This window comes from Salvelinus namaycush, chromosome 6, assembly GCF_016432855.1.
Source record: "Salvelinus namaycush isolate Seneca chromosome 6, SaNama_1.0, whole genome shotgun sequence".
Classification (NCBI taxonomy): Eukaryota; Metazoa; Chordata; class Actinopteri; order Salmoniformes; family Salmonidae; genus Salvelinus; species Salvelinus namaycush.
This window is the reverse complement of record NC_052312.1, coordinates 12,610,945-12,624,713: the sequence shown is the minus strand read 5'-3', so window position 1 is coordinate 12,624,713 and position 13,769 is coordinate 12,610,945. Positions and strand designations below refer to the sequence as shown.

Genomic DNA, 13,769 nt, shown 5'->3' with positions numbered 1-13,769 from the left:
AATGACCCCCTTACAAACAGGCACATTTTTACCCCATTCTTACCTACATATGCCTTGTTACACCTCCAGTGTACATGCCGGCATTGAGTGGTAGTAGCAGTGATCAGATGTGCGTGGGCGTCTATTTTAAGAAATCAATTGAATATACACTGTCAAAAACAAATCCATTATTACTTGGTCTAGGCAGGTCCTAAGAAACATAAGACTAATAAAAATGTATTTTCAAAAGAATAGAATGGCATATTGAGTTTGTTACGTCCAAATGAATGAAATCAATAGTTCATTATTTTGTTCATTAAAACAGACAAGACACACCTACCCTGAACACAGCCAACACACATTTTGTAGTAAGAATATAAAAGAATATTTAAAAAAATTGAACTTGTGTCACGGGAACGTGTGGAATAAAGTGTTGAAATATATTTTGAAACAGAGCCCAAGCTTTTTTGTTCCACATGTCATCTCTTTCCTACCCTCACTCCACTTTGTTAGTGAGCAGGCATAGGGTCTTACATTGAGAGCATCGTCATCATGATATCGATAGAAAAGAATAGCAATCCTATTTTCAAAAACATGCAAGTCTCGTGTTCATATTTCACAACCTCCGCTGGCTTAAGGAGTTGCCTATAGGCAATCGAGTGAAATAAGTAGCCTGCAATCGAGCAAAATAAGAAGCCCACACTTGATTTGGGCTACATTATTGCACGCTAAATGTTTCTGATCAGTGATAGACGAGCCAACAAATAGACAAGCTATACCACCTCCACTTATTTGCCCAGACAGAAACCAATTAACTAAACAGCCTGTACAGATGGGGATTCAGTGAAACAGAGTCACATTGACTGAGACAAGTCAGTGAAGTCACAGGCTTTTGGTTGGGAGTAGGCCTACGCTACTAAGCCACTGCGAGTGAAGAGCAAAAAATGCTAAATAATAATCCACTTGTTAAACTACATAACATGCTGGCAAAAGGTTGTAATAAATGAGTCAACTAGACAAGATGATTGTGAGCAGCACTCGCCTCAACTAAGCTAACATTCAGTGAAAACAAAAAGCTGACATTGATTGATTTATCAAGACATGTACCCCACGCTTGTCTCAAAGTAGCGCGGTGGCATTGACCACACGCGGGTAGGCTATTGCTAAGAATGAATTACAACGATTGGATGACTTTGGCAGTTTGAGTAAGCAACAATTTGATGCATGCCTTCAATTGCATTAGTCTACTTTATTCCAATATTTCCGTCATTCAGTGATATGGATCCATCCAGGTGTGGTTAAGGAAACAGTGCATGCTTAGTGGTGGGCTATGCGGAGAGATGGGAGAAGGGGCGTGCCTCGCAAAGTTTAGAAAATGGCAGGAGGATGGTTAACGGGTGCTGCTTAGCAACCATTAAGAGCTTAAGAGAGTGGTGCGTGCCACTGCCGCCTCAGCATTACGGCTACGTATCATACTAAGCCGTAAGCAGAAGTTTACCCAATTATCGTTTTGGCTTTGATACTGGTAATACCTTTCAGATATAAGCAAAAAGCTGAAAAAAGTTGGTGGTAGGATAAAGTCGGAGGAAAAACGTCTTTATGAACGGGATATCAATGTGAGCTTAGTGAACGGGAAAACTATGAACATTCATCAAAAGTAACTGATACAGACATAAGGGTCAAATGTAGCGTTGGAGACCATAAGGATACTATTTGAAATTTGTGATTGATTATTGCTTAATTAAGTTATGACCTGGAAGCATCTTCCACAAAATTAAGGCCTGAAAACTGTCTCCCATTTGGAAGACAAAGGCCTCGTCTTTGAAAGAATGAACTTTTGTTAGGGCAGAGCTGAAAAAAGACACTTGTCATTCAAACACCGACTATGCTGTGTCACTCTCCCATAGTTATAAGTTGAAAATATCCCCTTTCAATTCCAGTAAGCCACGGTATAAGAAGGTATAGAAAACGGTCACCTTACAACTCCTTTAGGTGCATGGTATACACAGTGCCAACATCCAAATACTGGGCTGACAGCCAAATGAATAGAAACCAAGAACTGGGGCCTTCCAGATAGACAAACAGGAAGGCCCATGTCCTTATATGGAAGTTCAGACGCACATACATAAGACAAAATGTATAGCCTAGCCTTGAAATCAACTTGAGACCCAAGTATGGTCTGGCAAACCAAATGCTCAACAGGTCTGAGTGCGTAATGAGAGACCGTGAGCTGCCTGGCTGTGAACACTCAATCGCCAGTCAGTGAATGGCCTTTGGGATTTCGTTATCTTCTCCAAGCATCACACAACAGCAAAGGAAAACACGGGGAGCGTTGCTTTAGCCCAAATGCTTGCCTGAATAGCAAAACAAACCTTTCTAGCCACCGGACATGCATGACAGCGTAGTACCGAGTACTAGTTCCACAAGCACTTCAAAAGGCTGCCGGCCCGCCAACTTCGCTTTTTCATGTAGGAACAGCTAAACAAATCAAACCAACGACAGAAAGGATTCTACCTTCAGATTCCACAGCAATTTTAAATTCGGCTCACTCAAATTGAAAAGACAATATCAAATATAGAGGTAAGAGAATGTGGTGTGTGTATCTGTACGCCTATAAAGTACTTGTCTTTGCTAGGGCTGGGACGATACCAGTACCGTGATACTCATTGGTATCTTGGCAAGGGAAATAAAGTGGATTTAACTTCTTAAGGAAAACAGCCCTAATGTGGGAAACGAACATGTTGTCATCCAGAGTCACATGTATTTATTTTCCATGCTATAGCACAATATTTACATACAGCAGGTTTTTAAAGGACCAAAGTGTTGGGTCTTATTCATGTTTTCATTTTTGACATGAAAAAAAATTGCGATACTGGTATTGTCACAGCACTTGTCTTGTTCATATGTTTTACATTCTAATATAAACGTATTTTACATCAAGTCTCAAGTCAAACTATTCTGAGTAAGCTACTCCATTCTAAAAACATGGTCCAATGGCATTCACTGCAGGTTAAGTCTTCAGGAAACTGGATGCATACCGGGCCGTCCCCCATGATTCCCTGCCACGAACCGTGCAATTAGTGCTCTTGACTGTGTCGTCAAATTACACTGCTTTTCATGCAGTACGAGGAAATCCCTGTCTCTTCCTGACATCAATCCCACACTTCTTGGTGGAGGTGGACTCTAGGGTGTGCGCTGGGCCACATAGTCAAGCCCAGGTGCCTGCTGGGAAGGATCCAAATGACACTCAACAAGTCTCTCGAAGAAATATGAGCTCTACTGTTGCTGTACACCAAGAATATGGTTCAACAGAGGCCGTGCTAATATAGGGTGAAACATGAACAGGTTGAGCCTCACACACATGCAGTTGCGCATATATACTTCTTCACACGACACACCTGAAATTAGCCCACTATGCGGATGAAAGGGTGCAAAGGTTATCAACGCACCAGGGTTGATGTTGCACAAGTCTTTTCTGACAGAGCTGGTTGTGTCAACGCATTTGTCATTTCCTCTTGGATTACTTTGGCATGCAGTATCAGTTGGAGTGCAAATGCTGGGAATGCAGCACTCATCCTTTCTTCACAGACATGCATTCAGCAGCCTGAACCCAGAGAGAACCACGCTGGAGAACTGGATGCATTCCACAACAGGGTCGCCAAATACTTTCCCTAGAAGCACAAAGGAGCTTGACTTAAGCCAATCAAAGTCTTCCAAGGATTTGAATTTCAAACGATGGCCAACTAACATTGTTCTAAAATTGGAGGGATTAGTTACACCAACCAAAATGTCTAGAAGATTTTTGTTGATGATTCAAGAAAATGTCCAACTTGTCTTAGTTACTTTGTTTCATTCAGAGAAGTGCTCAGTTTCACTCCAGACAGGAAACAGGAAGTGTGTGGGTCAAAGTGAGGGAAGGTCGATTATGATTAATGGCCTCTAATTACACAAGTTGAATCACTGCATCGGACCAGGTCTTTAATTTGCAGAGAAGCAGGCGTGTCAATAGACTATTTAAAATGTACCAAATAACAAGTCTGGAAAGGAACCCCATGGCAAGGATGCCCCAAATTAACACATTTAGAACATGCTATGCTGGTTTGTCAGACCCCAGACCTGTGGTTTAGGAGTTAAGGCTAGATAAGATTGTGTGAACTCTGTCCAGAAACGTCCATTATCTTCACAAGTCAGAGGTAACTCTAGATAAAAAAAAGATTGCCCTGAGATAATGGTGGTGATGTGACAGAAAAATGTATTTACCACAATGGTTTGTCTGTCATAGGATATCTTGACATAGTAAATTCACTGGGGAAAAGTTGAAAAGGCCATAAAAAACAATCATTTTCTGGGGTGTGCTCAACGAGAAGTTAAAGAACTCTTATTGGCAGTCTATTGATCAATAAACAGAATACTATCCAAATGTTTTAGATTAAGGTTGGATTTCCTACAATATCAACTTTGCTTGTGGCGCTTTCTCTCCTCCCAACTTTAGCTTTCAGGGCCAGGAGGGCAGAGTGAATGTGTTGCTCTCACAGAGCAAAAAGGTCTGGGACCTAGTGTCCAGGTAGGGGGAAGTGGTTGATTTTCAGGGTCAGGGAAGGTCGGGCAGAGCAGCAGGGACCCTGACTGTGATCGGGCCAGTCCAGTCCCACTGTGTCCAGACTAGGGCTAGGAATTACCAGGAATGATACAATATTATCAAGACACTCAAGTGCTGATACAATATATATTGTGATTCTCACGATTCTACAGTGCATTCGGAAAGTATTCAGACCCCTTGACTTTTTACACATTTTGTTACGTTACAGCCTTATTCTAAAATTGATTTAATTGTTTTCTTTACTCAATCTATACACAATACCCCATAATGACAAATAAAAACAGTTTTTTTGAAATTTTTGCAAATGTATTAAAAATAGAAACGGAAATATCACATTTACATAATTATTCAGACCCTTTACTCAGTACTTTGTTGAAGCACCTTTGGCAGTGATTACAGCCTCAAGTCTTCTTCGGTATGATGCTAAAAGTTTGGCACACCTGTATTTGGGGAGTTTCTCCCATCCTTCTCTGCAGAACCTCTCAAAGTCTGTCAGGTTGGATGAGGAGCGGTGCTGCACAGCTTGGTTTCACCAGACCAGAGAATCATGTTTCTCGTGGTCTGAGAGTCTTTAGGTGCCTTTTGGCAAACTCAAAGCGGGCTATCATATGCCTTTTACTGAGGAGTGGCTTCCGTCTGGCCACTCTACCATAAAGGCCTGATTGATGAAGTGCTGCAGAGATAGTTGTCCTTCTGGAAGATTCTCCCATCTCCACAAAGGAATTCTAGAGCTCTGTCAAAGTGACCATTGGATTCTTGGTCACCTCCCTGACCAAGGCCCTTCTTCCCAGATTGCTCAGTTTTGCCCGGAGGCCAGCTCTAGGAAGAGTAGTGATGGTTCCAAACTTCTTCCATTTAAGAATGATGGAGGCCATGGTGTTCTTGGGGACCTTCAATGCTGCAAACATTTTTCTGTGCCTCGACACAATCCTGTTTTGGAGCTCTACAGACAATTCCACTGTCATCTGTGGGACCTTATAAAGACAGGTGTGTGCCTTTCCAATCATGTCTAATCAATTGAATTTACCACAGGTGGACTCCAATCAAGTTGTAGAAACATCTCAAGGATGATCAATAGAAACAGGATTCACCTGAGATTAATTTAAAGTCTCATAGCAAAGGCATCTGAATACTTATGTAAATAAGGTATTTCTGTTTTACATTTTTTATTATTTTGCAAACATTTCAATAAAGCTGTTTTCGCTTTGTCCTTATGGGGTATTGTGTGTAGATCGCTGAGGATTTTTATTTTATCAATTTTAACGTAACAAAATTTTGAAAAAATCCAGGGGTCTAAATACTTTCTGAAGATAATGTATATGTATTGCGATTCGATACTGTGATTTCATTGCGATTCGATGTTTGAAACATATTGCTCACCTTATTTCTGCTGCAGATGGACAAGAAAGAGCCATAAGAAAACAAATTTTGATCAGTCATAGAAATAAAGGTGCTGAAAACAAGTTGTCTCCCAATTTAAAAAGAAGATGGAGAACAAGCTTTAAAGGGAAAAAATTGATTTTGGGTGCAGGTACAGCCAACTAGAGCAAAAATAATAGTGATACCATCAAAACTATACATCTTCAAAAAGAATATCCTGATTAGAGGTCGACCGATTATGATTTTTCAACGCCGATATCGATTGAGGACCAAAAAACCCCGATACCGATTAATCGGACGATTTATATATATATTTGTAATAATGACAATTACAACAATACTGAATGAACAACGAACCCTATTATTTTAACTTAATATAATACATAAATAAAATCTATTTAGTCTCAAATAAATAATGAAACATGTTCAATTTGGTTTAAATAATGCAAAAACAGTGTTGCAGAAGAAGGTAAAAGTGCAATATGTGCCACGTAAAAAAGCTAACGTTTAAGTTCCTTGGTCAGAACATGAGAACATATGAAAGCTGGTGGTTCAATATTCGCAGTTCCTCAATATTCCCATTTAAGAGGTTTAGGCTGTCGTTATTATAGGAATTATGACACATCAACTATTTCTCTCTATACCATTTGTATTTCATAGACCTGACTGTTGGATGTTCTTATAGGTACTTTAGTATTACCAGCCTAATCTCGGGAGTTGATAGGCTTGAAGCCATAAACAGTGCTGTGCTTCAAGCAATGCTAAGAGCTGCTGGCAAACGCAGTAAAGTGCTGTTTGAATGAATGCTTACGAGCCTGCTGCTGCCTACCACCGCTCAGTCAGACTGCTCTATCAAATATCAAATCATAGACTTAATTATAATAAACACAAAGAAATACGAGCCTTTGGTCATTAATATGGTCAAATCCGGAAACTATCATTTTGAAAACAAAACGTTTATTCTTTCAGTGAAATACTGAACCATTCCGTAATAAGTCTAAATATTGCTGTTACAGTGCGCAACCTTCAATGTTATGTCATAATTATGTAAATTCTGGCAAATTAATGATGGTCTTTGTTAGGAAGAAACACAGTTCGCAACAAGCCAGGCGGCCCAAACTGTTGCATATATCCTGACTCTGCGTGCACTGAACGCAAGAGAAGTGACAATTTCCCTAGTTAATATTGCCTGCTAACATGCATTGATTTTAACTAAATATTCAGGTGTAAAAATATATACTTCTGTGTATTGATTTTAAGAAATGCATTGATGTTTACTGTTAGGTACATTTGTGCAACAAATGTGCTTTTTTCACGAATGCGCTTTTGTTAAATCATCCCCCGTTTGGCAAAGTTGAAGTAGGCTGTGATTCGATGATAAATTAACAGGCACCGCATTGATTATATGCAACACAGGACAAGCTAGTTAACCTAGTAATATCATCAACCATGTGTAGTTAACTAGTGATTATGTGAATATTGTTTGTTTTTTATAAGATGAATTTAATGCTAGCTAGCAACATACCTTGGCTCCTTGCAGCCACAAGGTCCTTTTGACGCGGCACTCGCGTAACAGGTGGTCAGCCTGCCACACAATTTCCTCATGGATTGCAATGTAATCGGCCATAATCAGCGTCCAAAAAGGCTGATTACCGATTGTTATGAAAACTTGAAATTGTCCCTAATTAAAATCGGCCATCGATCGACCTCTAATCCTGATATATAACTACAAAAAAATTCACTCGTCCAGACCGCTGTCAACCCATCGGCAGGACACCGAGAGAGGTTGTAAACCAGCAGCCCATAGACCACCACATCTTCGGGAGAGGCCTGGCGATTTTACAGGCCGTAAATAAACACACCCCAAATGTAGCGGTTAAAAGAAGAGCACAGTTTCATGGTCACTAATTTGGACAGAGTTGCAGCGGGTCTATTTGACGGAGACCTTGAAACCCTGAAGACCTACCCATCATTATTCCTGAAATCTGTTGACAAAAACATTGAGAGACATATGGGAAGTTTAGTGGGAAACCCATAGGAATGCCTGAGAACTTAATCATCCCTCTTGTTCTGTGGTGGCCATCTTTCAGACCTTGAATCACGGAGCTTGGTTCAATGCTCAAGACATTAGGAATATGTTACCCTTCCCAATCAATCACTGTCGGGCCGAACAAAATGATGGCCCTCCAAGCAGTTCAGCCTATTTTAACGCATACAGAAATATCACATACCATGACGGAGGTAATAATATCTCAATCAGTCACTTACTTAACCAACGTCAGGCCAAGTCAAAGTAGCAAAATAATCCTTGAGGAAAGAACTGAAAAAGTATGCGGGAAAAGCAACAGTCTATGCACAAGGACTACTTTTAACAATGTCGTCTAAAAACGTAACAAAAACACATTTACTTGAAGAATGAAGAACAGTGCAGATACAAAGTTTGTGCTGTTTCCATCTTATAGGCCATTCCAAGGCAATGGTAGAGTACTGGTGCAAGGAACTGATGTTCTTGGCTTGTGTACACTCAAAAACACAGCTTCAGTCTTGTCTCCATCGGGGCGACTGCATGTGAAATAGGTTGCGGTGGTTTAATGGTATGCACAGTGTGGTTGCATGTATCGCATATGTTGTGGCAATGAAATGAGATACAAAACTGTTGCCAACCACACATTACATGTGTTCAACGATAACTCTCACTGCATGTTTTTGCTTAGCCCAGGGGCGGACTGGCCATCTGGCATTACAGGCAAATGCCAGATGGACTGGTCCAATTTCATCCTAGTGGGTCTGTCTAACACTTTTTTGGGGGACACAAAATTATTATTATCTAGCTAATGGGGCCTGGAGGAAAACAAATTGTCCCAGTCCGCCCCTGGCTTAAGGTGTCAGCATGATAAAGTTTGGCTGAAGTGCTACCATACTCCCATAAAAGACCGCTTGAAAATGTTGAATGGTGGTGCTGTTTGTCCATTTTAAGACAGTGCAGCCATTTTTTCATTTCCTCAAAATAGTCAAAATTACACTAAGATAACTTAAGAAATCTGTCATTAATTTTGACGCTTTTGCAGAGGAGATATTAGTTGCGCAATTTTGCATCTGACTATGATGTGTGGTGGTGTTTCTCAAGTGAAAGATTTTGCATGAGGACGAGTTGTCTCTCAATGAATGACCACAGGCACTTCATTGAAGAAGACCTACTGTTGACCAATCGCCAACGAGAGGGTGTAGACTCTGGCTACCGACGTTGGCTTGCCTCTCGAGAGAAAAAAATGTGTGCAACCGGACATCCGAAAAAAACCTGTGCCTTCGTCCAAAAAGGAACAAAAACGTCAAAAATGGCATCATAATACATGCAGGAACTGTTCCTAACTCTTTCGGCTGGGAAGCATGCAGACGACTTAAGCCTACATAAATACCCTTTGGATGCCGTACAATTATATACTGCATTTACAATTATGAAAAGGTATTTTGGTCTAAGACATTTCCATCATACAGGACTAGATTATAGTGTGACATGCCAATGACATCTGTTACATACGATTTATATGTAAAGGATACTATTATTGTATGCAGCTGACAAGGGACGGATGTGGAGGTGGCAATACAGCTACAAATAGTGACCTCAGCATCTTTGACATAAGTCCTTTGTTATGGACATGGTAACTATATTTGAGCTGTAATGGACAGTATTTGTATGTCAGTAGCTGAAATCATCAGCAGATTTGAGTGATTAACCCCAACAAGATCAGACTAGAACCAAAAATATATATAGTTGGCTATAGACTATTGGAAGAATTATGCATGACCTCAGACCATCACTTATCAATAGTCATAAGTAAAAATACAAATAAATATTGTGTTAGGCTTTGAATTAGTTGAATAAGTTTCTCAAAACACAGGCGACAGACAGAATAAATTGCAGGTAATGAACAAGGCAAATATTTGGCAGCATGGTTCTTTCTGTATCCCCAAGCTGTTCCAAACAAGGGGACAGCATCGTCATTATTTTGTTGATGCCAGACAGGCCTATTGATCTATACTTACAAAGTGACTGTTCTGTTGGGGAAGGAGTCCGGTGGTAACACCTGATGGAGTTCCATATTACTGCAGACCACTTTCCTATCCGCCGTGGCCACTGACGGTGTGCTTTTCCCTGCGCTTTTTGAACGTTCATCATATGATTTACAGTCAGATGATACCGCAGAGCCATCGCCTCCGAGTAGCAAAACAAATAACAATTGCAACAAAGCAACCGCACATAACCTCATTTTCAAAATATATTCCAAGATAATTAGGCTACTGTAGCATTGGCAAAGAAAATAATATATTAATATCAAGTAGCGCAGGAGGCAGGGAATTGTGTGTGTAGTATAAATTGGCCTGGTTCTTTCTGGAAATAGGGTGAGCCAAAACGTCATTCAGAATACCCGGACAGTTTTAGTCATGTTGCAAACATCTTGTCCACTATAATGTGGATTTGGATTCCCTCCTCCATTTCTTGCAAAGGTTTCGATGTATGTGTTCAGCGTCAATCAATCCGAGAGAGGGTCTGTACATCCTTTGTTTGCCAAACGACACGATTCACAATTCCATTTCGTCATAAGGTCTTTGCAGCCTTCCCGAAAAAATAAAAAAAACAACTGTTCACTTGTAATTGTAACGATTTTTCAGGGTTACACAATGAAACTTCAGCGTTAGAGAAAATATGTTCTTTGTTGCCAATAGCGCGGATCTAATTGAGAATTTGCCTACTCCACCAAGAGACAGCTGCAGTCATCCCAAGATAACACACTCTAATTTCAGGAAATTTGATCACGCCTTAACTTTAAAAACTTTCTCCTTAATTATGACAACTCATCCCGAGAGACGTAGACTGATACACTTAAATAGCATTACAACTAACTAAAACAACTGTAAGCAACTTTTCACTTTAGTGGCGCCCATCGACTCCAGTTGTTGGTGCAAAATGAAATCATGGGACATCTCCTAAAAAAACGAAAGAAACATAATCCCGCTCCGAGTTAGTCAGTAATCTTGTGTTTAAATATGAGTTAAAGTGGGTCCCTTCCAAGTTTGAGTAAATATCCAGAATTGCTGTCCTTGACTTTCAATTGGAGCGTCCACGTCTCTCTCTGAAAGTATTCATTGGCTTTCTTTCCATTGAGTACTCTTCTCCCACAGTCCTACCCTTGGCTCCATGTTGCAATTCCACCCCCTGACGTCACTCCATATAGACCGCCTCTTTCTCCGATTCTCTCTGAGCAGGTTTACGTTTGATCTACCTTTAAATCCAAAATATATAAGACGATACTGTCTAGTAAAAGCCTAATGATGCACTTATATCAGCAGTTATACAGCAAACAACCTCTCTTGATGCAGTTGATAGGTCGGAAATGTTCTTACATTTCATGGAAAATATTGTCCAGTATTGGTCAATGAACTTTTGAGCGTTCCTGAGACTGAGCAAACTTGTTGATTTGGAAATGTTGCCCAGTTAGTATTTGCATACTGTTGTCGACCAGATTTTTTGGCAGATGACTTGGATAAAATGTATTTGGTAACACATACTATATTAGTAATACTGCAATAAATACAGTAACAACATTGTAACAGCATTTTAAAAAAAATGGTATGTAACAATATAACAATACTACATTGTTGTTACTAGTGTAATAATAGCATAACCACACATATCTACCTAGCTACACATGTCTACTTTGATAACAAGGTGGCCAAGAAAATTAAACAATTATTTCATTTTCAAATGTGATTAAAGTAACCCCCCTTCTCTCTTTTAGTGCATCCAGTATCTCCTCTCTTTCTAGGTGCCTTCACACAAAGCCCTCTTTTCACTTCTCAAACAAGTTCAGGCTAGCTTTGTAATGGGCAATCACCATGAAAAGCCAAAGTCAGTCAGACAGGAAGAGACCATACAATAATTCAAATATGCAGTACTACAATACCCTTGTATAACACTATTGACATGTAAGGGCCCATAGAAACTAAATAAATACATTTTAGTAGAGTTGTGTTGCCAGACGCTGTCCGTCCGTCCGTCTGTCTTTCCTCATATTTGCTATGTTCAGGTCAATTGAGCAGCTTGGTTTTAGAAGAGTGACTGACAGACAAGCAGCGTAACCTCTCAGTCATCTCAGGAAACTTCATACCCAGGGGCTGCACAGCTTTTACTTCCATTAGTCTTCATTTCAGGATCGCACAGGGCTTTGACGTCCACTAAAAGAAGGCTGTGTGCAAACATACGGACCACAGTCATTGTAGTAATAGATTTTCCTTCTTCATGAAGAAAAAACAAGGATTACTTTAGGATGACACAATGAAAGTTATTTAGAGGGGCGGTTTATTTTGGGTGGCCTTCAATATTGACTGAAAAGAGACCAAAATAAGGTTACATAATACACCAAATCCATGAAATAATGTTATATGACTAATGTAAAATGAATAAATTAAGATATTTCTCCAGATGCAGGATTGATCTCTATTATATTACACTATATTACACTATGCAAATTGTCACTATAGTCCAATGAATGTCTGTAATGGCTAGCATTGACTGGTAATTTGATTAGTAGATTGTAATCTCCCAATAAAGCGCACAGGACTAGTCACATGCCAAAGATTCAAGATGTCATTTCATTCTCTGGGTTATTTTTTTAATAAATTAACTCATATGAGCACATTTGTGAAGTAAAATATAACTTCATGCATTTATGAAAATATTATTTCAAAAATCGAATTCAGCCAGGGTGCAGGACAGGTAACAAGTGATTAATGAGCAATGTGCAGGTTCACAGATACATATGCCTACATTAGCCTCATCTAACCACTATCCTTTTTTTTTACTAGGCTACATCTTTATTGTAGCCTACAAATAGAATTTGTCCAGCGCTAGCTCACGTCATCGATCGTGAACAAGGAAGAGTGAAGAGCTCCGAGTCTACGTACCAATTCTTACTTGCTTGACAATTCAATATTTGACAAGATAATTGACTTTTTTACATGTAGGCAAATAGAACCAACATCACTGAATGGAATTGTTTGCATAGAACGATACTGAAACCATGTTCCCGAACTTTGCATGGGGCGCGGCAACATTCCCTTATCAAATCGAGGGTATGTAACAATAGTTTATCTGGCGCCGGCGGTAGTCAAACTGTCCACGTGATCATTTCTTCATGCGTTTGTAGATAGCTAGGTTCAGTAATTGGATTTAGGAAAGGTAATGCCCCGAGATGAGATTCTCTGGAATCATTCAAAAGTGACCAAAACATCAGCCAGGAAGCATAGGAACTGAGAAGTGGTCTGTGGTCACCACCTGCAGAACCACTCCTTTATTGGGGGTGTCTTGCTAATTGCCTATAATTTCCACCTTTTGTCTATTCCATTTGCACAACAGCATGTGAAATTTATTGTCAATCAGTGTTGCTTCCTAAGTGGACAGTTTGATTTCACAGAAGTGTGATTGACTTGGAGTTACATTGTGTTGTTTAAGTGTTCCCTTTATTTTTTTGAGCAGTGTATATAGTACCAGTCAAAAGATTGGACACTCCTACTCATTCAAGGCTTTTTCTTCATTTTTACAATTTTATACATGTAGAATAATAGTGAAGACATCAAAACTATGAAATAACACACACATCATGTAGTAACCAAAAAAGTGTTAAACAAATCAAAATAGATTTTTTATTTTTCAAAGTAGCAACCCTTTGCCTTGATGACAGATTTGCACACTCGTGGCATTCTCTCAACCAGCTTCAGGAGGTAGTCACCTGGAATGCATTTAAATTAACAG

General features: G+C 39.7%; 1 protein-coding gene across 1 annotated transcript in view; it reads right to left on the bottom strand.

Moving 5' to 3' along the window:
- Positions 1–11,298, bottom strand: part of LOC120049656 (adhesion G protein-coupled receptor A3-like) — a 67,116-nt gene extending 55,818 nt beyond the window's left edge. Inside the window, exon 1 of the mRNA XM_038995992.1 lies at positions 10,004–11,298. Within this exon, the coding sequence (XP_038851920.1) occupies positions 10,004–10,377 (374 nt within the window). The 5' untranslated portion in view covers positions 10,378–11,298. The remainder of the gene's footprint in view (positions 1–10,003) is intronic.
- Positions 11,299–13,769: the final 2,471 nt, after the last annotated feature.